Raw genomic sequence first — 26407 nt, forward strand, 5'->3', positions numbered from 1 at the left:
TATTGTAACAAAAACGCGTCCACGTGGGCGCGATTTCACAAATTCTTTTCATAAAGCATCCTGCTAGAAGCGATTTTATACTATTTGCTCAGAAACGTCAAGTCGAAATTATTTTTCCAGTACCTACTGTAGCAAAAGCGCGTCCACGAGGGTGCGATTTCACAAATTCTTCTCAAATAGCATCCTGCTTGCAGCGTTGTTTTATACTACTTGCTTAGAAATGTCAAGTCGAAATTATTTTTTCAGGACCTACTGTAGCAAAAGCGCGTCCACGTGGGCGCGATTTCACAAATTCTTCTCATAAAGCATCCTACTTGAAGCGTTTTTCTAAACTATTTGCTCAGAAACGTCAACTCGAAATTATTTCTTCCAGGACCAACTGTAGCAAAAGCGCATCCACGAGGGCGCAATTTCACAAATTTTTCTCATAAAGCATCTTGTTTGAAGCGTTTTTTAAACTATTTTCCAGGACCTACTATAGCAAAAGCGCGTACACGTGGGCGCGACTTCAAAAATCCTTCTGATAAATCATCCTACTTTGATTTTATCTTAAAAACCCATAAACACGAAACGTGATCCAATTTTCAATAAATTTTAATTAATTTAATTACGAAACCCTAAACCGTAATCCCTTATTTGTTTACTTTTTTCTCCCAAAACCCTAAAAATCCTAACTTGGGAAACACGGCAAAATCGCATCCCCAGGGGCGCGCTGACTAACATGGACATAAACCGCGCTTACGTGGACGCGATTTGCTGACACGTCCCCTGACATCGCGCTGACGTGAACTCGATTTAGGGGAAAAAGGCCCATTCCGGTAAATAATAAAATACCAGGCCCATTTCGGTAAATTTTAAAAAAATTGACTTTTTTTGGTATTTTACCCCGAAAGTTAGGTCTTCTATTTTTTTAATTTATTTTAATTGTTAATATTATTAAATTTTATTATTAAATTTATTAGATGTGATTTTTTGAAATAAAATAATTTTATAAATTTTAAAATCTGGAAAAAGATTTTGACTTAACGAAGTACGTTCTAAGAAATTCAAATAAAATTGGGTACAAAATTAAAGGTTTTCTTGTATTCTCACTTGAAATAATTTTTAATTATATATTTTAAAACTCTATCCATCTTTACAGATAAAAGAGGTACTCATTTTTACTTTAAAAACTAACAGTTCAACAAATATAAGGTTATTTGACAAATAATTAATAAATTTGTCCCATTTATTTATATTACCCTTTAATACAAGTCACACCTCAACCCCATGTAAAATCAAATCTAAAAACTCTTAGATAAGATCATTTTCCATATTTTTAATGTCATTTCTTCCAAAAACAATTAAATAATTAGATAAAACTACCAAATAAAAGTGCGACAAATTACTTCGAAATTTCCATCTCTTAGCTTTAATTTTATACAATTTTAATTTACTTATAATCTCATAAGTTTTAAAATTAAATAAAAAATTACATGTTTTGGGCATTTGAAACCAAATCTCATCCATGCTAAGACTCAATTCATCTCTTTGCTTCAACTTTAAGAATAACTCAAACTCGTTAAAACCTATATAACACAAGATGTCGAGAAGTCAATTTTATATAAATAAAAATACTTCAAACGTAATTATTACATCACCAAAAAAACAAGAAAAAGACAAACATGGAAAATATTTCACACAATTTTTTCATTTTTTATCATGATCCTAACTAAAGTAGTGTATATATATAAGTTAATCAAAAGGCTTTTAGAAAAGACTGCGTGCTCATTGATACAAACATGGAAAATAATACAAGGTAACAATTTAGCCCACCTATCAAAGCAATTGAAGTTCATGACCCATGACTTACAACAGACAAATGCATGTCTTCCAAAATCGTATGTATCATCAACAAGTGAAACCAAAATTAAAATCAAAATCAAAATCAAAAGGAAAAAAAATTTACTTTTTACGAAGAATATGGCTGCTGCTGGGGTGGCTCTAATTTATCTGCGCCTACGCTGAGTGAAACTAGGGGATCCCGTTGCTTGTGTGCCTCTGTAATTTTTGCTGGGAGAGTCCATTGGACCTCTAAAAGATGCATATGCAGCTTTTACTGAGTCTGGAGCAGATTCCATGGGGAGTGACTCCACGAAACATGCTGTATTGATGCGAGTCCTCTCAAGCTCTCCCTGCAGCAATTCAGAGCTATATTGCTGTGCAAGAGCCTGGGAAAGCCGACACGTAAAGATGATATTTCATTGAATGGAACCAAAGACACACAATTTATTCACTGAAGAAGCTGATGATAATGGCTCCTGACATGAAACTAAACTGGAAACTACATGTATGCTCGAAACTGAAGTTATAATTCATCTCAGTGAAAGAATAGTTTTATAAAAGCAAGTCAAAGTCAACAGCCAACATGTTAAAAATTTCTCAATAAAAGAACAAATAAAGGAAGACGTCCTAGAAGAACAAGAATCTTACAATCAGGTCATCCGGAGATACAGATGCTCCTTGCTGCTTCTCATCTGCAGCAGCATCTTCACTTCCACGAGTTGGCCGCCGATTGTGCCCAGGATTTTCAACCTCAGAGAGGCTTTCAGTGGCTTTCTCCAACAGCACCCCTTGTAAAGACTTCATAGACTCCCTAGCATCACTCGTGAAAAATGGATTTAAAATGGTCTCGAAATATTCAAGCTGCAAAAGACACATCTCACAGAAATCAACCATGTAGATCTTAAGACTTGAAGTTTTCTAGTTCATTTCTAACAAAAAAGAAATCACAAATAAAGGTAATTGTAAAAATATATATATATTTTTCAATCAATCAATTGATGCTAAGCAAAAATGGATAAATCACTTCCCTTGAAGCATTTCATTTCAACATCGGGTGTGGAAAAGGAGAAAATGAAAGACAGGGCGGAATATGTGCATTTTCCTAGAAGACTACACAGTCATCCATGAAAAGAAAAGAACCTAGTGCTTACAAACCATAACAATCAGTTCCCAGTTGTAAAAAGGATATTAACGGACAATAGTAAGTATTAAATCATTGTAACACATAAAAGGGAAGCAGTAATCAATGGTCAGAGTCGAGAACATTACAATAATAAAGAAAAATGTCACATAAATACCTCAAGCATGAGCTGGCAGAAACCATTTGCATCAAGTGAACTGAGATCTTTAGATTCATTCTCATGGAAAAGACTGATTAAAATATCAATTAGACCTTCCACAAGAATGCCAAGTGTCTTGTCCAGGAGGGGCTTAGCACCAGCAAAGACCTGGATGAGGAATTAGTCAAGCAGACGAATTATTGGATTTACTACAAAAATAGTTGCTTAAACAGATCAAGAGAGATGATGCTTCAGAGTTCAAATACTAAATTCTCTGACAGTCAAGAAGACAAAAGATCAAAAGAATCACTTGTGCATGTAAAACACACAAACAACAGGTAAAACTTAAAGAAAAAATGAAGTTCATATGTCCATGAATTATATAGTGGTAAGTACCTCAGCATGTACAGCTACCAGAGTATGTAATAACTCGACAGCTGCATCTCTGACACCCTGAAGATAAGAGCAATTTGGGTTACCACTTGCAGATAAACAATGCTTGCTAAACTAACCAAAGGAATAAAATGATAACCAATTGGGAAATCACAAATTCCTTACTTTTACTGCAGGTGCTGATCCCCACTGAACACCAGAATCTAACAAATAGTTCATGGCTGCTGTCCTAATCAAATTTGCCTGAATGGTGGGGGGGAATTAGAACAATGTCAATGATGGAAAAGTGTTTCATCAATAATGGTTCATATTTGGCTTTTCAATCAGTTGATAATACTCGAAAAAATCAAAAAGCTCACAAGCTTACTCAATTTTTCCCATTATGTTTGTGTGCTTGTTCTCTTTCTAAAAAAATTAAATAAATCAACAATTTCGGGTAACTTCAACAAAATTTAGTAAGCAATCTTGTCATACCTTAGCAAAAGTATACTGCTCAAGGACCTTCTCTTCAAGTCCAGTAAAAGACACTACCAACTCTTGTATGTCTGACTCCTCTTCATCTTTGTCCCTACAGCATTTACAGGCCATAGGATCAGCAAATAGTGAACAAAATAAATATTTCATGTCAACATCTACATCTGAAATTGAGCAACTGAAAAACTTAAGTTAACATGGGTTAGCTATGTAGGCCAAGCGATTCCTTCTATTAAGGATAGGGGGTATAATTTGAATAGTTAACTAAATGCACTGGAACATTTGGTCTCATTCCAATACCACAAGAATGAATGGCTACAAATATCAAGCAACAAAAACTTTAGAATGATTGATGCTCAAGGTATTAGTTGTGAAGAATCCCAATATACCTGGATTGCAGCCAAATGCATTTGTACTTCTTGTACAACTCGGAAGAAAGCTCATCTTTGCAGTATCCTATATTACTCAAAACTATTAACAACCGTTGATGTGGATCAACAATACTTCCTGGGAGATCAGATGATGATTCCTCCTCTGATTCATGGGAAAACCCATTTTGCAAATGCAGACCTTCTTTGCTTGATTTGTTTTGGGCAAGATCAATTCCAATATGCTCTAGATGACCTAGTCAACATGCACATAATTATGACAAACTGGAAACAGTTCAAAATCTTCTAGACAAAATAAAATGCTGTTTTCAATTATACCAGCAAAATCCAGGAAACAATTTAGAAATGCAATCTTAACCGATTCTTGGATTTCTTGAAGTTGAGCAAACATATCTTCGAACTTTGTAGCCTCACTCCTCAGAGACTGGATCATCCTTGCATAAAGAAGAAAGGGGAATCATATGAAACAGCTTTAAAAAAGGAGCATAAAGAGGTGAAGAATTCACCAAGAGAAACCAACAATATATACTTCCTCAATTTTATATAATATGTTCGACACTAAATATTACAAATAGCTATCAGGAAGCTCAACATGAAAAAAAAGCCTTTTCACACAGGGTAGGGTCAGACAATATTAAAAAAATATGGACAACGCTATAAAATTTAGAAGTTCTCAAATTTGCACTATTGCCATGAATCAGAAACTCCTACCAACATTCTGGTTGTACACCTAAAACTATTCAAGTTTGTTCTGATTTCCTTTTTCCAAAAATTGATCTGACTAACTAGCAAAAATCTTCCGTTAAAAAAATGCTATAATAGTATAAAATCTCTTCAAATTTGCACTAGTACCTTGAACCAGAAAGATTCCTACAGAGGATCTTCCGGTTATATATCATGGCATATCAGTAACAAATGCCTTCATAAAATTGACATGACCACAAATAGGCTAAGAGAATAGCTTTAAGGCTATTCAAATTCCTTCTGATTTAGAAAATAAATAAATAAACAATGCATCTGACAGCATCAAGTTGAGTTCAAGTTCCATAACATTAGAACTAGCTAGCTACTTAGATAAATGGCTCTCAGCTAATTCAATCATTGAATCTCAGGATTAAACTGGTTTATTACAATCAACAATTCTTCAATTTTTAATGTTTTGAAGGTAAGAAATCCTGAAGAAATTGGCTATAAATTAATGGAACTCAGTTTTAAATATGAATATGTTTCCAAGCCCAAAAAATGAGCGTCCTCAATAACCCTCAAGACCAGCTCATCCACGTCTGTGCCAAGCTGACTTGAAACGGATTCACAAACAAATCATCCAGGTCATCATTGAATCCATCTTGAGCAAGCTTCTCATTAAACCAAGTCCAAGCAGATAACCAACAGTTTAACTCATCTATAGCCTAGAAAAACCAGACAATTTCTAGACACTTTTCAGCATGTATTCATGGTAAACTGCCAATTCCAATGCAACTAGTAAGGCAAAATGTACAAAATGAGAACTCTTTCTTTTTTGGTAGGCATAGGCAGGATAAACGCAGCAGTATTGGCCTTCTCCTAGTCATCTGCAGTCAGCAATACTAAGCCTACCTTACACTCTGATAAACCATCTCAGAGAACTCAAACAAAAAGATATTTGGAATTATTGGTATCCAATAGTTCATGGACAACCTTATTAAGTTTGAACAGTAACACCACTTACAAACAACTTAATATATATAAATTATGAATTACTCTACTCACACAACATTATAACTAACCATGCCTCTTAGAAATTCAACATCATAAGCTCTAGACACTTACATATTGATCTGATCTATTGCTGAGGTCATAACTGAACGAAAAGCCAAAGGTAAATAAGAGATGGTGTATGGAGATTTATTCCTTTCAAGGATAGATACTGGGACCCAAGTTTCATCTTTAGTTATCCCCTCTGTCGATGCTCGCATCCACGAACAAAGTCTTAGTATGTAAATCTTTGTAACCTCTGCTTGAAGTGTCCTGAGCGCCATGACTGTCCGATAAAAAATGGAAGCAATCAGAATAGTTAAAAGTCAATGACAGTTTCAGAGAAAGTAGGAATACCAGCAATAGGAGGAGCAGACTCTTTTGCTTCAAAAGCAACGCATGCTTTAGATATTTCATTTATGGCATCACTCATGTACGACTGAAGACTAGATTCTTCAAGATCACGGAATGCATTCAGGACCTATATCAACAGCAAACCCAGTAAGAGCTACTACAAAAGTAAACAATAATGCATGTTGATAGGACCAGAAACATTGCATTTTGATTTGTTAAATGATTTAATATTTTGAGGATTTGTTACTCGGATTTGTTAACAAATCTGACTAAGAGAAGAAAAATAAAATTGTTCAGAAGGGAAGAATACACTTGTTGCTGTTGTTTAAGGAGTAGGTTCAGTCAAGATGTAATTGGGGAATATAGTTGTTAGTGTTTACCAAAATTCTTGTACACTACACACACAAGCATGCACATACATATTTTGCCGAATACACTCTTAGCAAAACCCTATGAAAATTTAATGCAGCAAACATCATCCCTAACTCTGCAACCACCATACATGAATAAAGCATTTAATTCACAATCTTTTCTTTACGTTAGGTTTTTACCCACTTTATTTATTATTTTATGTTACCCCATTCAATGATTTATGCTTCTTCAAATTATTTAATTGGTAAATGTAGAATTCACAAACTTCAAATGTATAACTAGAATTCAATGTTAATTTCATTTATAACAGATAAATAGTGACTGTAAACGAAAATTTTCTATAAGATAATTTTAAGAGTTTAGAATCTGCATTAAAATCATCAAAATAGCATTTAAATTCCAAAACATACTGCAGTTTACACAATTCAAATTGAAAGCTACAAATTCAAGACCTATTCCAGAATCAATTTCGGTTTTACCAAACAGTACCTAAATCTAATTCTGAGTTAGATAATGAAATCCAGCAATTAAGCTAGAAAACCCTTAGAATAATATTGGTCACCATTTTATCTCAGCCCCTGAGGATTATCCAGATTCCAGCATAAAGCATACTTCAAAAAGAAAGCAGCAAGAAGGGAAAACCCCAGACTTGATAATCTCAATGGTCAGAAATCATCTAAATGAAACAAATCAACCATGCCTTCCAGCAACAACAACCAACTTTCCACACAATTCTTCTGGATGAAATCCCAAAAACCCTTGGTACTCCCATGAGGAATTTAAAAATGCATATTCATAAAAGCTTGCCAAGACAATTTAATATTTGACAAAAGGGTCAACCAGTTTAGAAAGTCTTCTCTATGCCATTGGACCAATTTCTTATTTGACAGAAACTCAAGAAGAATCATGAATATTTATTGTTGGTGGTCTACATATACACCCAGATTCCTAGTTTCTGATTGAAGTTAAACTAGACTAGAAAACAATGAATGCGTGTATATTTCAGAGAACTCCAGGGACACAAAGAGAACAGAAAATAGGTTACAAAGACTTAACTTTTTCAAACAATAACTCAAAATAAAATAACCCGATGCAAACTAAAGCATCATAAGTTTCATTCTTACATTCCTCTTTGTTTCAGAATGCAAAAACCACACCATGAATGTAGTAAACCAAGCAAGACATTAAACAGTTCCAAGCAATGCATATTCACCTTAACTTCATATAAAGATATTGTACCGCGCATCATTCCTGCAACTTCATCGAGAGAATGACTTGAGTATCTCCCATCTCCAACTTTTTCCTCACTTTTACCTCCTGAAGAATCAGAAACCTGAGAAGACTGAAAGACAAAAACCAGAATAAACATTCAATTCAATGAATCACATTATTATATTGAAAACTTGTATTTAAGAAAAAAACACTTACAAAAATGAATACAAGGCCACAGAGAAGAAGCCAAGGGTATAGAAAAACAAAAGAATGTGATCTCAAACAATTAGACTACTGTATGAGAAGAAATGCGAATACGGACATTATATAATGCATAATTTTATCAAATATTGCAATATGATTTAGACAATGCTCAGAGTACCTTTGCGAATTTCCCACTAAAAACAGAAAGTGCCACTTTCCAGAAAGCTGGTATGTGATGCACAAGTACAGTGGTTAGCCTTTTGATATATTTTCCTCTAAGAACGTCAACCTCTTCACCAGTCAAGGCCAGCGGTTGCAATTCTATAGGCAGTTCAATGTTCCCTAAAGAGTAGTTGGCATCTGACTGAGTAACAGAAAAAAAAAGATGAAATAAACCTCATTAGACACAGCCAAGAGTTTTCCTCACACAAATATCAGATCAAATTTCTAGCTAGTAGCACTTACTGACTGACTTAAGTTTTGTTGAATTTGGAGCCACTTTGCATCCGAGATGGCTTTTTCACGTAACTCATTATGCAAAGTTTCCATTCGCGCTTCATGATCTGAAGTGCACTTCTCAAGCAACCCTCGAATTCTATGATTCTATCAAATAAAAAACCAGAACATTTTAGAGACTTGACCTTCGTAGAATAGAAATGTAAGCAAGTCAACTTGCTAGAACTCTTCTTGAAATAGGCTATATTATCAATTTCAAGTCACTTGACTAGCAATTTGTCTCAAATATTTGTTTAGAAGCACTAGAGAACTAGCAATTTGATTCAAACCAATTTGTTTAGAAGCACTCAAGAGCTTCCTGGACTCTACTCTCATCAAGCTTATGGTTGACCAGCAATTAGAAGTAAACCATATCTGCTAAAACTCAAATCAACTGGTGCACAAGACTGACCAATGTAGGACCATATAATTTTAAAACGAACACTCAAAAACTAATCCAAAATCTAAAATTGTCCAAATTCTCCAAACACAAGTCTCAAATTATCAAATCTGACCTCACAGTATGACAAAACCATAATTAGATGAGGGTTGAGAAAATAAGGTTATTGTATTAGAAGCTCATACAACCCAGATGAAAAAGAAATTTTTGTTCTAAATCTTCACTTAACTAAGTGTTCTTCAAAATTTTGGAAAAAGGCCTTCATCACTAGCATCTTAGATGTAAGGCACTTGTTTTGGGGTTGGGGGATGGAAATGTTACCGGACAACAAAACAATTAGCTTGTGAGAAAAATACCCAGCACTTAAAAAAAATCAAGTAGCAAATAAATGACAGAGAAAATTTCATTAACCAGAATGGGAAAAAAATTATAGAGGTTTTTGACACTCTACAGAAAAGTTCAGAATTCACTAACCTGTACATTTAAATAATGCCACACTGGATCTGACTCAGGTTCAAGCTCCAACAACAACCTTACTGTATTCTCAAGCTACATGAGACAACAAAATATCAGAAATACTTGTCAGTCCTTACAAACTGCAGGTGTACCAGCTTAACTAGTCAAACCATAACCATTTATTCTGGCATAAATTAATGAAAACTAGGTGAAGCTCTTTTCCATGATTTAGTCCAAGGTCAGTCGATCTTTTTATTAGCTCTCCACATCAGCATTCTATTATGTTACTATAATCAAGACAATATAACTATAATCAATCATCTAATAAAAAAATAAAATAATATACATAAATAATATATCTATCATAGATATTTGGTGAAAACAAAGTTGGCATTTTTGTTCAATCTCAGGCTTGAATAGTCACAACAATTTACTTGTCCAACAGAAAAATATCAGGATTCCATGTTCAACAAGCCCATGACTTTTCAGCATAAATATCCAATACTTCTACACCTGCTAAGGTAACAAGAGTGACAGATAGATAATGGAACATTACAACTCAAATGAGAACAGGAGCATTCCAACATCATTAATTAAGGAAATCTTTTCATTGACTTGTCAATGATAGGCATTTGGTTTTGTAGAATAACTTGTATGTTTTCTTTTATCCCCATTCAAAGCTTATCCATATAGCTAACAAAAATTTTGCTAAGGTTAATTTTAACAATATACAATTGATTTAGTTGTGTGTGTGTGTTTTTTTTTGTTGGGGGGGCTCCTATGGGCCATTAAGATAGAGCAATAGTATTTTAATATCATGAGCATCAAAATTCAACAAAAATCCATGGACAATCTAGGTCTTAGCTCAACATCAATAGTTCGTTTCCTCAATAGTATAGCTTGTCAAAATATTGAAAACAGCATGGCAAATGCTTACGCTGGTTAGGTCTATTTGTGGATCTTCCATAGACTTGTAAAGCGTGCCTTTGAATTCTTGCATCACTTTTTCAACCTCTTCAAGGACTCGTTTTAGTATTTTTACCTGACAATAAAGAATAATGCTAAGTTCATCTGCTTATGCAGGAAAAGAGCAATTCCATGTGAAATTGTATTAATTAAATACAGATATGGCACCAAAATTATGTAAAACATGCATAAAAAATAAAAGAAAGGGTCCAACACTGATGTTAGCCATAAGGGAATCAATGCATATAAATAAGGTACAACAAATTATTTATATAGATACAACGGATTTATGGGTAGAATTTTAACTAAAACCATGCTCAAAATTTGTTTACTACTTGAGCTACAACCAAATACTAAACAAACCATGCTCACATCTTTTACATAGCAATTTCATGCATTCTTGCTTACATGGGAGGGGAGAGCAATTGATTTTGCCTTCTTGTATTCCCTAACGGCCAAGTCATATTCGCCCTTACTAATGCTCCCACGAATTGTACTTGGCAAATTAAAAAGCGTCCTGAACCTTTGAAGCATTCCTTGAACAGACCTGATCTTCTCTGCTTGAGCCTACATCAAATCACAAAGAAAATCTATATTCCATGCTGTTTGAATAGCACAAGAATTAATTGATTTCAAAGCAAACCAACAGTGCAGTTAACCAACCTGTCTCTCAAATAGAGGCTCAAAGGCACGATCTGCCAGTGAGCATACTCCTTGCATGCATTTAAACAAGTGAGTTGTCCCCGAACCTTCAGGATCTTCCTCAATTCGCTTCAGTTTTGACTCAATATCTATGCAAGCAACATTTTTTCTCCACATTAGCACTATTTCCAAGCATCTAAAATCAATGAACTTATATGGCAAAGAGTAAATGAAGAAATTGGTTTTCACCCCATCAAACATCACACTGCCACAGTTAAAATAGTACCAGAATCAAGTGAAGCTAGTTGCTTTACCATCAATTGTGGTTTTGCATGAGACAAAGCAGTCAAAATTGTCTTTAACCAACTGTTTCCTCTGTTGAGTCCGTCCTTGGAGATCGGTTTTTAGACCAAGAGCTCCGGCTTCCAAGTCTGCTGCAGGTGTATCTTGGTGTATTCGGGATAGAAACAACTTTGCATCAAATTTTTCAGAGAAATACATCAACTTCTCTGAAAAGTTTTACAAAAAAATTAATAATTCACTGGCATTTTATTTACCACAAAAAAAATATACTGGCATTAGAGTTCTAGGTATTAAATTAAAATATCCAAGGGAGAAAAAGCAACTCGTTGAGGAGTTCAAACGAGTGATGCCTATCTAAAATATATGTATTAGATTGCAGATATACAGTTCTAGAGAGGGATACTGTTATAATGCTCAGAGAAGCTTCAACTTAAATATTAAAGAGTCTATTTACAAAGCATAATTTGCAGAAAATATAGTGAATAAGACAAGCAAAGAAATATACCACGGAGGTTACTATCAAGATGTTCTTTCTCAGCATGAGAGCTTTCAGACGATGCAGTTATCAACCTTAAGGTCTTGTTGTCTATTATCCTGCCAATCATACAAAAACACAGGTTAGCAGAAACACTTAAAGCAGATGAAAATAGAGGAACCACTGACTTCAGTTAATGCTAGAAAAAAATGACTAGACAAGAATTCATGTAGTCACATTAGTACAATAATTAATGATAGAACAAACTTTTCTCACGTTCTTACCTTAATGAGAAATAGAATACAGCGAATTCGTTTAACACAAACAAACAACCAATATCAGGCAATAATAAGTTGCTAAAAAGATTTACCCCAGTCCAAGCGGATCAACGCATTCCATGCCACGAGGGAACGATTGCAGAGTATTAAGCGCTCTCCCCACTGGTGCTGTTGTTGCTTTACGCTCGAACTTCTGTGCCACCGGAGCTGTTCTCGACTCTCTCATCTCGCGAACCCTACGAGCAAGCTGTCAAAGAATACCCCTTCCCTTCACTAATCATCGTTCAATAGCTACTTCAAATTTAAAAAAAAAAAATTTAAAATAGTACCTCAGTTTCATCGACACGTTTCCAGGTATCAGGCTCTTCTCCATCCCATACTCCATCGTCATCTTTCATTGGCCTCCCTCGACCTCTCCCTCCCGCTCCACCTTTCGGATCTTTTCCAACATCCTCATCCCCACTCGAAATGCTCAGCATCTCCACTTCCGAATCCTCGTCTTCATCCATTGACATCTTCCTCCCTTTTGGGTTTTTTGGAGCCGGAGAAGCCGAGCCCTTCGGTTTCGGCGGCGGCTGAACGAAGTTAACCACTGGTTTGCGGGGATTTGAGGAAGACGGTTTCTGGTAATTCAGATCCCGTGTGGATTGATCTTTCAATGCTCTCTGAAGGAGCTCATCTTCGTCATCGCTGTCGGTTGACATTTTGTTGGCGAGCTTCGGTGCTGCTTTGCGCTCAGATCTGATCGATTACGATGAATGGAATTTTCTGAATTCTTAGAAATGGGATGAAAATTGAAAATGAGTTTCCTTGCATCGAGCCAGAAATTGAGCGCAGTAATATCGTCATGTCACGCGGGGTTCGATGAGACTATTCTACAATTTCTCGAAACGGCAGCGTTTCGTCTTCCAATACGGAAATGTCTAATAAGTTCTCAAACTTTTCTTGATTGTGCATTCGAGTCCCTGATGAACTTTATTTTGTTCAATCAAGTCCCCAGTGTCAGCTCCAATTAAATTCATTCTGCCTGTTATCGTTTAACTGTAACATATGTTATCAGAAAAAAACTGTAATATATTTGATACACCATACTAGGACCGTCATGGGTTGTGCATGGGAACACGCAACCATGACAAACTTGTGCTATCCATCGTATTTGAAGGAGGTCATTTGGCCCAACCAAACTGGCCCGTTGCCTGGAGAGATTAAAAGCTCATCCCAAGAGCCTGGTAAATATGGGAAGTGATCCAAGAAGATAGATTATGTAATCTTAGAGTTCTAATTGTATACAGCTTCTAATTGTGTCTTAGAGTTCTAATTGTATACAGCTTTTAATTGTAGCCTTTGATGTACTTTGAGGCTCAACTATAAATAGAGACCTCTTTGCTCATTGTAATTCATTAAGTTATCAATAAGAATTTTGAGAGTATTCACTCAAAATTTTCTCTTAAGTGTTCTTGCTTTTCTGTGGCTTTCGTTCATCTTTCAACGTTCGTTCTTACTTCGTTCTTCTGCTGTTCTTTCGTGGGTGCCTTGAGGAAATTCTGTTGAATCATTTATCATTGCAAGTTAGGCCGACTTAGGCGTTTTTGCTTTTGAATCCTTTATCATTGCGAGTTAGGCTGACTTAGGCATTTTTTAAGCAAAGAAACTGCCTAAGGCCGCACGGATTGTGTGGGAAAACTCTAAGTCCATGACAGTTGGTATCAGAGCTAAGGTTCGAAGCCACCGTTGAAAGAGATCGAAAGAAGTTACTGGGAAAGTTGAGGGAATGGAGACCCGTGGAAAGGCTAGGAAAGCTAGTCGCTCAAGGGACATATTGTCAGCTTTAGAGGATCGTGTCGTCACTCTCAAGAATTCCGTGGGGGATATCAAGGAGAGGATTGATGATGTCGATGATAGGCTCCATGATAGATTGCAGTCCATGCAGGAGCAGCTTAAAGTGTATGTGACGGATAATGTAAAACAGCTGACTGGTAGAGATGATGCCATTGAGGCTATGGTGGCGGCCTTGAAAGGGGAGATTGCAGAGCTCAAGGGTGAACTCACAATCTACAAGGTTGCTTTGGGCAATGGTGGGTTAGATGTCATCGCACCCAAGCCCAATATTGATGTTCCCAAGCCCAAGGAGTTCAAGGGAACAAGGTCTGCAAGAGATGTGGACAACTTTTTGTGGGGAATCGAGCAATACTTCTGTGCCAAAGGCATCATGGAGGATGTCACTAAGGTAACTACTGCTGCAATGTATTTATCCGACGTTGTTTTGTTGTGGTGGTGTCGTAGGTCCACTGATGTGAGACGTGGTGGGATGGAAATCGGAACATGGGAGGAGTTTCGATGTGACTTCAAAGCACAGTTTTACCCAGAGTATGCCGAGGATGAAGCTCAGGTAAAGTTGTGTCAGCTTGCGAACAAGGCACTGTGAGGGAGTATGTACAGGAGTTTAGCAAACTTATACTCTAAATCTCAGATATGGGGGAGAAAGAGGCATTCTTTTCTTTCATAGACGGATTAAAACCGTGGGTGAAGCAAGAGTTGCAACGCCGAGGAGTTCAAGAACTCACCAAGGCGATGTCCGTAGCAGAATCGCTTGCTAAATTTGGTAGGAAGAAAGACAATCTCAATTCTTCTAAGCCCAGATTTAATCAAAAGGGTAATAGTGGGGGAGATAAAGAAAGGCCCACTAGGAACAACAATGGTAAGAAGCCTTGGGACAAGAAAAAGAGAGGGCCTATAAGTTGCTTTCACTGTGATGGTCCACATATGATCAAGGACTGCCCAAAGAAGGCCACTCTCACGGCTATGGAAGCAAAGAGGGAGTCCGATATGGAGGATAACAATCTTGGTTCGATATTAGGGGGTGTCGAAGATAGAATGAGCCATGGTTTGATGTTTGTAGATATCATTGTGGCTGGCAGAAAATTGAATGCGCTCGTTGACACAGGCGCTTCTGATTTGTTCATGTCCGAAGAGGCTGCTTGTAAAATGGGCCTCAAGGTAGATAATGAAGTGGGTCAGATCAAAACAGTGAACTCAGAAAGCATTCCAATCAAAGGGGTTGCAAAGGGAGTGGATCTTCAGCTCGGAAAATGGTCTGGGAAGGTATCTATTAAGGTAATACCACTTGATGATTATGATTTTGTGGTTGGACTAAGCTTCCTAGATCAGGTTAATGCTCTTATTGCCCCGTCGAGCAATTACATGGTGATTTCGAACGGAAAATATCAATGCATGGTGAAAGTGACAAGGAAAAGAAGCTTTGAGGGAAAAACATTGTCAGCAATTCAGTTTGCTAAAGGTGTGCGGAGAAATGAAGTCTCATATTTAGTAACCTTAAAAATCGAAGAGACCGCTGAGTCTGTTAGTGAGACCCCGAAAGAAGTGGGTCAATTGTTGCAATCATTCTGAGATGTAATGCCTACTCAGTTACCTAAAAGCTTGCCACCCAAGAGGGAGGTGGACCACAAAATCGAGTTAGTGTCTAATGTGGTGCCGCCAGCAAGGGCCTCCTATCGTATGTCTCCGCCAGAATTAGAAGAGTTGCGGAAACAATTGAAGGAACTTTTGGATGCGGGATTCATTAGACCATCTAAATCCCCATACGATGCCACAGTGTTGTTCCAAAAGAAACATGATGGGTCCTTGAGAATGTACATCGATTGTCGAGCTCTAAACAAGATCACTGTGAAGAATAGGTACCCTATTCCTCTTATTGCAGATTTGTTTGATCAGTTTGGTAGTGCAAGATGGTTTACCAAGTTAGATCTGAGATCAGGGTATCATCAAGTTCAGATAGTCAAGGGAGATGAACCAAAGACAGCTTGTGTGACATGGTACGGTTCGTATGAGTTCCTTGTGATGCTTTTCGGACTCACAAATGCCACAGCTACATTCTGCACCCTAATGAATAAGGTACTTCAACCATTTCTTAATCATTTTGTGGTTGTTTACCTTGATGATATTGTGGTGAATAGCAAGTCCCTTGAAGAGCACATGGGACACTTGAGGGAGGTGTTCCAAACTTTGAGGGAAAATGAGCTGTTCATCAAGGAGGAGAAATGCCCATTCGCCCAATAAGAGGTGTCATTCCTAGGCCACATTGTGGGAGGTGGTAAGATCCGAATGGATAAGAGCAAGGTTCGAGCCATTTCAGAGTCGGAGCCTCCAACCAAGGTAACGGAGTTGAGATCCTTCCTTGGGTTGGCAAATTAATATCGACGCTTTGTCAAAAGCTACTCTAGAATTACCACTCCTTTGACGGACATGTTGAAAAAGGGAAAGGTATGAGATTGGAAACCGGAATGTGAGAAGGCATTTAATCAATTGAAGCAAGAAATGACAAGGGAACCCGTACTTGCCTTGCCGAATTTTGCAAAGCCTTATGAGGTATGTACGGATGCATCAGATTATGCTATTGGGGGAGTACTAATGCAAGATGGGCACCCAATTACTTTTGAGAGTCGAAAGCTTAATGAGACAGAACGTAGATATACGGTCCAAGAGAAAGAGAAGACTGCAGTAGTATACTACTTGCGCACATGGAGACATTATCTATTGGGTTCTAAATTCGTGGTCCTTACCGATAATGTTGCCAATAGTTATTTTCTAACTCAGAAAAATTTGTCTCCCAAGCAGGCTCGTTGGCAGGTTTTACTAGTGGAGTTTGATTTTACAATGGAATATAAACCAGGAAGTGCCAACATTGTAGCTGATGCACTCAGTCGAAAGATGGAATTCGCAAAAATTAGTCAACCTGATAGCTCTTTGTTGGAACGCATTCGAGAGGGATTGCCCCATGATCCCACGGCCAAAAATTTGATTGAGCTTGCCAATGAGGGAAAAACAAGAAGATTTTGGCTTGATGGGGAGTTGTTTTACACTCATGAACACCGCCTCTATGTGCCCCACTATGGGAAACTCCGTAAAGAAGTCATAAAAGAGTGTCATAACTCGAAATGGGCAAGCCACCCAGGGATGCATCGTACTTTGGCCCTTTTGGAGGAACATTATTGCTGACCTAACATGGGTGCTGATGTGGAAACCTATGTGAAAACTTGTCTTGTATGCCAACAAGACAAGGTTAAGTTAAAGACTCCAGCCGGTTTACTTCAACCCTTGCCAGTTTCGGAAAGGCCATGGGAGAGTTTATCTATGGATTTTATTATTGGTTTGCCTAAGTCTGACCGGTTTGGGAGTATTCTTGTTGTGGTGGACAGGTTTTCAAAGTATGCGACATTTATTCCAACAACCAAGGAGTGCCCTACTGAGGAAGCAGCTCGGTTGTTTCTTAGACACATGGTGAAATATTGAGGAGTGCCACTATCTATTATCAGTGATCGAGATGGGCGATTTACGGGCCAGTTCTGGACGGAGTTGTTCAAGTCAATGGGCTCAGATTTGAACTTCTCCACGAGCATGCATCCACAAACCGATGGGCAAACTGAACGAGTGAATGCATTTTTTGAGACATATCTTCGACACTACGTAAGTGCCACACAAAGGGATTGACCAAAATTGTTGGATGTGGCCCAATTCTCATACAACTTGTAGCGAAGTGGGGCCACGAATCAAAGTCTATTTGAAATAGTGACGGGTCAACAGCCACTCACACCCAACGCTGTTGTGACCCATTATCTGAGACCAAATCCGTGACCTATCGATTCGCAAAAGATTGGCAAGAGAAGAATGACTTGGCTAGAGCTTGTTTACACAAGGCAAGTAAGCGTAGCAAGAAGTGGGCTGATCAAAAACGAAGGGATGTGCAATTTCAAGTGGGTGACTCAGTCCTCGCTAAACTACACTTGATTTTGCGATATACTGGCTTGCACAAAGGTCTTGTGCGAAGGTATGAGAGGTCGTTCAAAGTTGTGAAGAGAGTAGGCAAGGTGGCCTACAAGCTTAAGCTACCAACAAAACTTAAAGTCCACCCAGTCTTCCATGTAAGCATGCTTAAGCCCTTTCATGGGGATCAAGAAGATCCAAATTGAGGCAAGTCCGAACGAGCACCGATGGGGGTAAAGGTGTTGTATGATCGTGAAGTCGAAAACATTGAGGCAAATCGGGTAATTAGACAAAAGTACCACCAACCACGGCATGAGTACTAGTTCGATGGAAGGGACTTCCTGATAGTGAAGCAAGTTGGGAACCTACCGAGGCATTGTGGCAGTTCCAAGGGAAGATTGACCAGTCCCATAAGGAAGATACGACGAGGGCGTCACTAGAACAAGTGAGGGATAATGTCATGGGTTGCGCATGGGAGCACGCAACCATGACAAACTTGTGCGATCCATCATATTTGAAGGAGGTCATTTGGCCCAACCAAACTGGCCCGTTGCCTGGAGAGATTAAAAGCCCATCCCAAGAGCTTGGTAAATATGGGAAGTGATCCAAGAATAAATGATTATGTAATCTTAGAGTTCTAATTGTATACAGCTTCTAATTGTGTCTTGGAGTTCTAATTGTATACAACTTTTAATTGTAGCCTTTGATGTACTTTGAGGCTCAACTATAAATAGAGACCTCTTTGCTTATTGTAATTCATTAAGTTATCAATAAGAATTTTGAGAGTATTCACTCAAAATTTTCTCTCAAGTGTTCTTGCTTTTCTATGGCTTTCGTTCATCTTTCAACGTTCGTTCTTACTTCGTTCTTCTTCTGTTCTTCATGGGTGCCTTGAGGGAATTCTGTTGAATCCTTTATCATTGCAAGTTAGGCTGACTTAGGCGTTTTTGCTGTTGAATCCTTTATCATTGCGAGTTAGGCTGACTTAGGCATTTTTTAAGCAAAGAAATTGCCTAAGGCCGCACGGATCGCGTGGGAAAACTCTAAGTCCGTGACACTAGGACCTTCAAACACTTGCAACCCGATCAATTCCTTGCTGTGGCTCTCCTCAACCGTCCAAACAGGTGGACCCACTCTTTAGTCGTTAAAGCAAAGGACTATAGAGTTAGACGAGATCATCTAGGACATAAGCGAAACCACTTGAAACCATCATAACACCAACTTATCTAGCCTTATAGTATTTGACTACTAATCCGCTAATAGCAACTCACTACATGACACCTTAATATAGGATATGACTTGTATATAAAACTAGATACTTGAGGAAGGGGGAACAAGACACAACCTTCTTCCCTTATCAAACTATGATTCCTTCTTCTTCCTCCTTGTAACTTTGGCCTCCATATACAATGGCTTTTTGACCTATCCTAAACAAGGTGAATCGGACATTCTAGCCACTTTCTAATCATTACATCAATAATTAACTAACATCTAAAACTCTGTACAAAATCTTGGTCAAATTCTGCTATTAATCCATATATTATGTGTAAGTTGTGAATGTAGTCCTTATACTTTAATTTAGTCAATTTTGAGTCCTTATACTTTTCAATTTTTAAAATTTCAAGGGTCAAATCACTACTTAGAGTCTGAACTTGGAAATTTTTCCCACTTTGGGGTCTAAACTTTTTTTGGGTCCAAGTTAGACCCTAAACTTAGCAATTCTTCCCACATTCGGACGTGGACTTGGTAACTTTTAACACTTCAGGACCTGAACTTAGCAATTGTTCCCACATTAAGGCTTGAGCTTTAGGGTTTTCAAATACTAACTTGAATAGAAAAAATTGAAGTCCCAGTGTGAGAACGTTTGTCAAGTTTAGGGCCTAATTTGAACAAAAAAAAGTTTAAGCCCCAATGTGGAAAAAATTGCCAAGTACAAGTCCCAAATTGTGATTTAACCTAAATTTTGTTAAATTTTGCTATTAGTTTTGTACTAAACATAAATTTGTAGACTTTTTCCATGCTCTTAAGTTTAGTCATTCTTAATCTCTTTACTTTTTAAATTTTGAATTTTCAATTTTGACGTAAACCACATCCACTAAATCCATTAATTAATATTTTTAAGGAATATGTGAAAATATTAAGTTGATATGCATTACATATGTGATAATATGTTTATCGCGTGAGAATTTGAAAATAACAAAATTTAATAAATTTAACTACCACAGTTTAATTGGGACAAAAATTTTCATAATTCAAAATATAATAACTAAAAATGTCAAATTAAAGCACATGGTTTAAAATCATGATTTGCACATAGTAGTATAAAGGCTAATAGCATAATTTAATCTAAAATCTCACATGTGTGGTTTGATTATTTAGTATCTTAATACAAGGAAAAGCTTAATTATTAACACCTTCATTAGTTATTTATGATATGTTTGGTTGGAGTATTATTTTTCTACATGTTCCCTCATGACTTGTTTGCGATAAAGATAATGAAAATTTTTACTTATTTTGAAGAGGTCTTAATTTTTACAAGAGTTTTTATTCAGTATTTCTAATTGCATATTTAAATTTGTACTAATTATTTTTATTTTATCTCTAACTTTTTAAAACATATATGTTAAATAATTTTTTCCTTATATCATTATACTAGTAACCTAACATAACATATATTAACACAAGAAAAACTTAATTATTACATTAGTATTAAAATAATTTGTTATAACATAAAAAATAATCACTAAAAGTTTAAACATAATAACATAAGCATAATAACTAAACTACATTTATAAAAATATCTATAAAATTTTCATCTCATTTGCTTAAAACAAAAATGTGGGTGGTTAAAAGTATTAAATTCAATTAGTTTATTGCTAATTCATATATTTAGACATGTCAAAAAAAAACATTCCTACAAATAAGGCATAAGTATTAACATCTTTCATCAAAAGATAAAAAATGTAACACCTCTAACCCATATCCATCGCCGGAACAGGGTTACAAAGTATTACCGGAGTTTACAAATAAAATATAGTTAATTTATATCATTTACTATTCATATCAGAAAACAATTATATTCAATCATATTGTCTCTTGTATGGGTCTTCGAGGCCCAAAATATGCATTAAAAACAAGTCGGGACTAAATCGGGAACTCAGAGAATTTTTCGCAAAATTTCAAAAAAATTTTCCTAGGTGCAGGGGTCACACGCCCGAATGGTCAGGCCGTGTGGACATTCGAAATAGGGCACACGGCCGTGTCCCAACCCGTGTCCAATTTAGGTTGGTTATTGACTTGGGTCACACGGCCAAGCCACATGCCCGTGTGCTAGGCCATGTGAACAATTTAATTTGCATTAATTAGGTGCAGGGGTCACACGGCCAAACCACACGCCCGTGTACATGACCGTGTGTCACACACGGCTGAGACACACACCCGTGTCTCTACCAGTGTGAACAATTTTGAGCATTCTATTTCTCAAATTTTAAGATGCAAGGGACACACGGCCAAACCACACGTTCGTGTGCATGACCGTGTGTCACACACGGCCAAACCACACGTTCGTGTGCATGATCGTGTGTCACACACGGCCAAACCACACGTTCGTGTGCATGACCGTGTGGATGAAAATAGGCCATTTTCAGGGTCAAATTTCTCACCCAATTTGTTTTCCACCTACATCAACACTTGAATACATTCACCAACCAATTCAAGACATTAAAACCAAGCCAAAACTAAGTCTTTTACATGACATATTATCACATATATTCAAGTGTTCAAACTTTACGAGCTTTCGAGTACTATAAAACAGAGGAAATAAGATAGAGTAAGCATTTAATGCTTAGTAAGTTTGTATAACAGGAAATTAACTTACCATTCATTTACATTTAATGTAAGCATACAAAAATGCATCCAAGCAAATTTGGCTATTAGCCTAAACACACAACTTCATCAAACATGTTAGTCAAGTATTTCGTGTGAATATCAATAATTAGGGATGAGCTCATCAAATATAAAATTTCCATATATTTTTAGGTGTATACAAGTAACATTTCATTCAGAATTCACCTTACCTTGTATCAGAACTTTGTCCGTTGAACCATTTGAAATATCGATGGATACATGGGTAGTACAAATGAAGTGTACGAATCTATAATCCGTCAATTCATATTCGGGAGTGCTTATTAAAGCACATAATTGGGAAGCCCTCTCTCGAGCCATATAACAAGAAGCTCATGTGAGCCATGTAACGGGAAGCTTATCCGGACTGTATAACAAGAAGCTCATATGAGCCAATAACGGGTAGCTCCGAAAAGCCATTAACAGTAATATCCAGATAGCCATATATCGGGAACTTCAAGCGAGCCATATCGGGAAGCTCATGAAGAGCCATATATTGGGACACTCATAAGAGTTGTGGTGTGTCTACAACACATGTAGAATCACAACCAATCGGGATGCTCCGAAGAACTATTAACGAGAAGCTCGCAAGAACCATATAACGAGAAGCTCGAGAGGGCTAATAATGGGACGCTCTTTCGATCTATGGTGTGTCTGCAACATATGCAGGACCACAACCAGTACGAGAAATCTTGTATCCATCAAATTTCATCTATTCATACGGGACTTAATATTTATCGGGCTTTGTCACATATATGTAATCCATTTCATATACATGGTAATTACACAATTCATATATATAAAACATTCAATTCAAACATATAAATGTACACAATTTAGTTACACGAACTTACCTCAACAATATTCGTGAACTTGTATGCTACTAATCTGTTATTTTTTCTTTAGTTCGATCTAGCTCCGTATTTGATCTATCCAGATCTATATGAGTAAATTTAGCTCAATTTAATACAATTCCTATTCAATTCAATTCAATTCACATCCTAGGCAAAATTATCATTTTGCCCCTATACTTTTAATTAATGACAATTTCATCCCTAGGCTCAGAAAATGAAATTCATGCAATTTAATCCTTATTCCAAGCCTAACCGATTTTTACATATAACATTTGCAGCCCATGTAATTCATAAAATTCATAATTTTTCCATGAATTTTAAATCTTTACAATTTAGTCCCTAAATCACAATTTCATCAAAATTCACTTTACAAAAGTTTTTTTATCTATCAACAACCTTTCATTTTCTACCATAAATTTCATAATTCATGCATATTCATACATGGAAAAACCCTAGTACTTGATAAATTTACAAATTAATCCCGAGATAGCTAGATTAACTTATTATGATCTCTAAATATAAAAATTACTAAAACAGGACTTGAATACTCACCTAATTAGGCCAAATAAGTTTTCTATTTCTTCAATTCTCCATGGCTAGGGTTTCCATATTTTATTTGGGAAAGATGATGATAAAATGATAATATTTTCTTTATTTTATTATTTATCATCTTTCCAATTTATCCTTTTCTTTTCTAATTTTTCATGGATGAATCATCAAACTTATATACTAACTCCTCTTAATGGTATATTTTCCATATAAGGACCTCCAATTTTTAATTCCATAGCTATTTGATCCCTTTAGCTACTAGAATTTAACTTTTGCATTTTATGCAATTTGGTCCTTTTCTCAATTAAACATGAAATCGGTAAAATTTTTCTTAACGAAATTTCTATATGATATTCCTATCATAATTCGGATCATGAAATAATATTAAAATAATTTTCCTTACGGCCTCAGATTTGTGGTCCCGAAACCACTGTTTCGATTTCACTGAAAACAAGTTGTTACAAATAATTAGTATAATTGTAAACTTAAAATTGGAACAATGAGTAAAACTCTAAAAAAAACACATATTTTTTATATAAAAAAACATCTTTAAAATAATTAAAATTCCCCATCCCTATGCAAAAAGCAAGTCATACAAGCAGTTAAAAAGTATTAGTAAAATTAGTTTATTACTAATAGGGAGATTGGGTTCGTGAGATTAAAAACAACAATGACCATTAAAGACATAAAATTAAAATTTTCATATAATTAAACCTATAACTTATTTAAAGGCTTATTATAACATTTGGTACTGAACTTTTTTGCCCAATTGGGTACTTAAATATGATATATAAGCTTTTGTTTTTCTTGGTGCAGTAAACGAACTTGACACTTTTTTTTCTAATTTGATACTAAGTTTTTTTGTCAAAATTGGTACTGAACTTGTTAAATATTATACAAATTACTCTAATATACTAATTGTGTTACTTTACAAGTTAGAAAAAATAATTAATGTATGACAAACATGTGAAAATGACATTATTACTTTTTGTATTTTAAAATGTTTGGTTATGTTTAGTTTAATTAATTTAATTCAATTAATTTTATGTTTTAATTTAACATGATGACTTTTTTCTATTTTGAGTTTTTAAAACTATTGTTCTCTTCTTCAATATCCATTTGTTAAATATAGTTTAAAACATAAATTTTTAACACAAATTTCTTCTAATACTGACGATATTTTTGTGGAATTGAGTGCTTTGTGAAGATCAAGCAATGCTTTCAGCATATAGTCCTTCTTGAATCATTTTTTTCCATTAATAGTCAAAGCAACCTCAATTCCAATGAAAAGTAAATTTTGAGCATGTTGTTTAGTAAAACAAAAGAAATTCCAAATAAATGTAATCATTATTACCATTAAATTCCATGTCATCTTCCATATGTTAGTTATACATCAACTATTTATGACCCTCGTGGAAAAAAACTAACATTGTCAGTGTTTTGGGATCATTTGTATACATTTGACAAGCTTAGGTACCAAATTAGAAAAAAAAGTGTCAAGTTTAGATACCACATTGGACCGAAAAAACTAATGTAATAAATTAAGAAAAAGTGTCAAGTTCAAGTACCAAATTGGACAAAAAAAACTTATATATCTAAATAAGAAAAAGTGTCAAATTCATGTACCAAATACTATATTAAGCCCATTTAAAAATGTAAAAAAACTTATTAAAAATACTAGAAATCTTATCACACGCATATGCATGTGAAATTCATGTATTTAGAACACAGAGATGTGATAAAAAAACAACATACAATAAATAATGAAAAATATAAAAAGACAAAAAGACCCACATAATCATGTAACTTACTTTGCAAATTAAATGGGTTTTTTTTGATAATTCCCTAACTGAGTTAAGGCTCCGTTTGTTTCACTGAAAATGGTTTCCGGAAAATAATTTCTAGAAAATGACTTACTTTTTTGGAAAAACTAATATTTTCTGGTGTTTGGATGAATCTGTGTAAAATATTTTATTTTGTTTCGCATGTTCTTTAAAAATATTTCATAAAAGTCGTTTTCAATTAAACAAACATACATTTGAGATTTTTTTTTATTTTTTATTGTTTAATTGAGTTTATTTTATATCTATAATTTTATATTTTACATTGTTTTTACATATATTAAAAATATTTTGTTAAATTTAGGTTCATTGAAACGATCATTTTTAGTTACATGACTACCAACTAAGTATTTTTTATTTAAAAATGTGACATTAACAAAATTGACAAAACAAAAATCAACAATGTCGTGATTGGACTTGATTTTCAAATCTAGAAAGTAGAGGACTAAATTCTTAAAAATAAAAGTACAAAAACTAAATTACAAATTTGTGAAGAATATATAAACTTATGCATATTTTAACATTTATCTTGCAAAACATTTATTATTAATATATTTATAATTATAATAAATAGTTAGTATTAAAATTAATATTGATATTTTCAATAATATGTGAATAATATTATTTAAAATTATTATTTTAAAATTTACTATTAAAATAAAATTTAAATATTAAATAATTTATTAAAATAATAAATTATATTAATTATATTAATAATTTATTATATGACTAAATATAAATAATTAAATATGTATATTTAATAATATTAAAAATATAATATTTTATATTAATATTTTAAATATTTTTAAAAATAAAAATAAAAATTATTATCAATATAATAATATTAAACTTGATTTAAGTTAATTTTTATATAAAAGTAAAATTATCTATTAAGGATCTCTTTTCCGGAAAATGACTTACACTTTTCAAAAGAGTAAGTCATTTTACAAGGAAAAAAGCTTATTTTCCGTTAACCTGTAAGTCATTTTCTGTTGACCAAGCTGTTTTCTGTGAAACAAACATAGGAAAATGCAGAAAATATTTTCCGTAAAACATTTTACATGTAAACAAACGGACCTAAGACTCAATTGGTAGGTGACACCAACTTAATAAAAGGCTTAATAAATAAGTATAGATACACAAATATATTAAAAATTATATAAAAATATATTAATTAAAGTTTAATTTTAAGTCGAAAAATTCTTTAGTTCAAATGGTAAATGAAAAT

At 35.1% G+C, this 26407-nt stretch overlaps 1 protein-coding gene across 3 annotated transcripts; it reads right to left on the reverse strand.

Annotated features, from left to right (window-relative positions):
• Positions 1 to 1416: 1416 nt before the first annotated feature.
• LOC105797041 (exocyst complex component SEC5A) lies at positions 1417 to 13078 on the reverse strand. Of its 3 annotated transcripts, XM_012626967.2 has the most exons (22): positions 12581 to 13078; positions 12344 to 12498; positions 12004 to 12092; positions 11510 to 11704; positions 11217 to 11344; positions 10962 to 11120; positions 10525 to 10629; positions 9606 to 9680; positions 8702 to 8839; positions 8415 to 8600; positions 8034 to 8162; positions 6452 to 6575; positions 6170 to 6380; positions 4679 to 4794; positions 4361 to 4595; positions 3972 to 4065; positions 3663 to 3740; positions 3501 to 3557; positions 3123 to 3272; positions 2473 to 2685; positions 1949 to 2210; positions 1417 to 1568 (listed from the first exon to the last, which is right to left on the reverse strand). In XM_012626967.2, exons 1-21 carry the CDS (start codon positions 12953 to 12955, stop codon positions 1989 to 1991), a joined length of 3234 nt encoding a protein of 1077 aa, XP_012482421.1. In that variant the 5' UTR covers positions 12956 to 13078; the 3' UTR covers positions 1417 to 1568; positions 1949 to 1988. The 3 variants fall into 3 exon arrangements, with proteins under 3 accessions (XP_012482421.1, XP_012482422.1, XP_012482420.1); XM_012626968.2 differs by lacking the exon at positions 1417 to 1568 and having other exon boundaries at positions 1748 to 2210; positions 8034 to 8153; XM_012626966.2 differs by lacking the exon at positions 1417 to 1568 and having other exon boundaries at positions 1748 to 2210.
• Between the last annotated feature and the right edge of the window lie 13329 nt (positions 13079 to 26407).

Source organism: Gossypium raimondii, chromosome 3, assembly GCF_025698545.1.
Source record: "Gossypium raimondii isolate GPD5lz chromosome 3, ASM2569854v1, whole genome shotgun sequence".
Taxonomy (NCBI): Eukaryota; Viridiplantae; Streptophyta; class Magnoliopsida; order Malvales; family Malvaceae; genus Gossypium; species Gossypium raimondii.

Bases quoted from the DNA above. Each gene is read 5' to 3' on its own strand.
- LOC105797041 (XM_012626967.2), bottom strand. From the start codon at position 12,955: ATGTCAACCGACAGCGATGACGAAGATGAGCTCCTTCAGAGAGCATTG. The intron at 12,093-12,343 runs GTAAATCTTTTT...TATGATTGGCAG, and splicing joins GTTGATCCGCTTGGACTGGG to GATAATAGACAACAAGACCT. The intron at 2,211-2,472 runs GTAAGATTCTTG...CGGCTTTCCCAG, and splicing joins TATCTCCGGATGACCTGATT to GCTCTTGCACAGCAATATAG.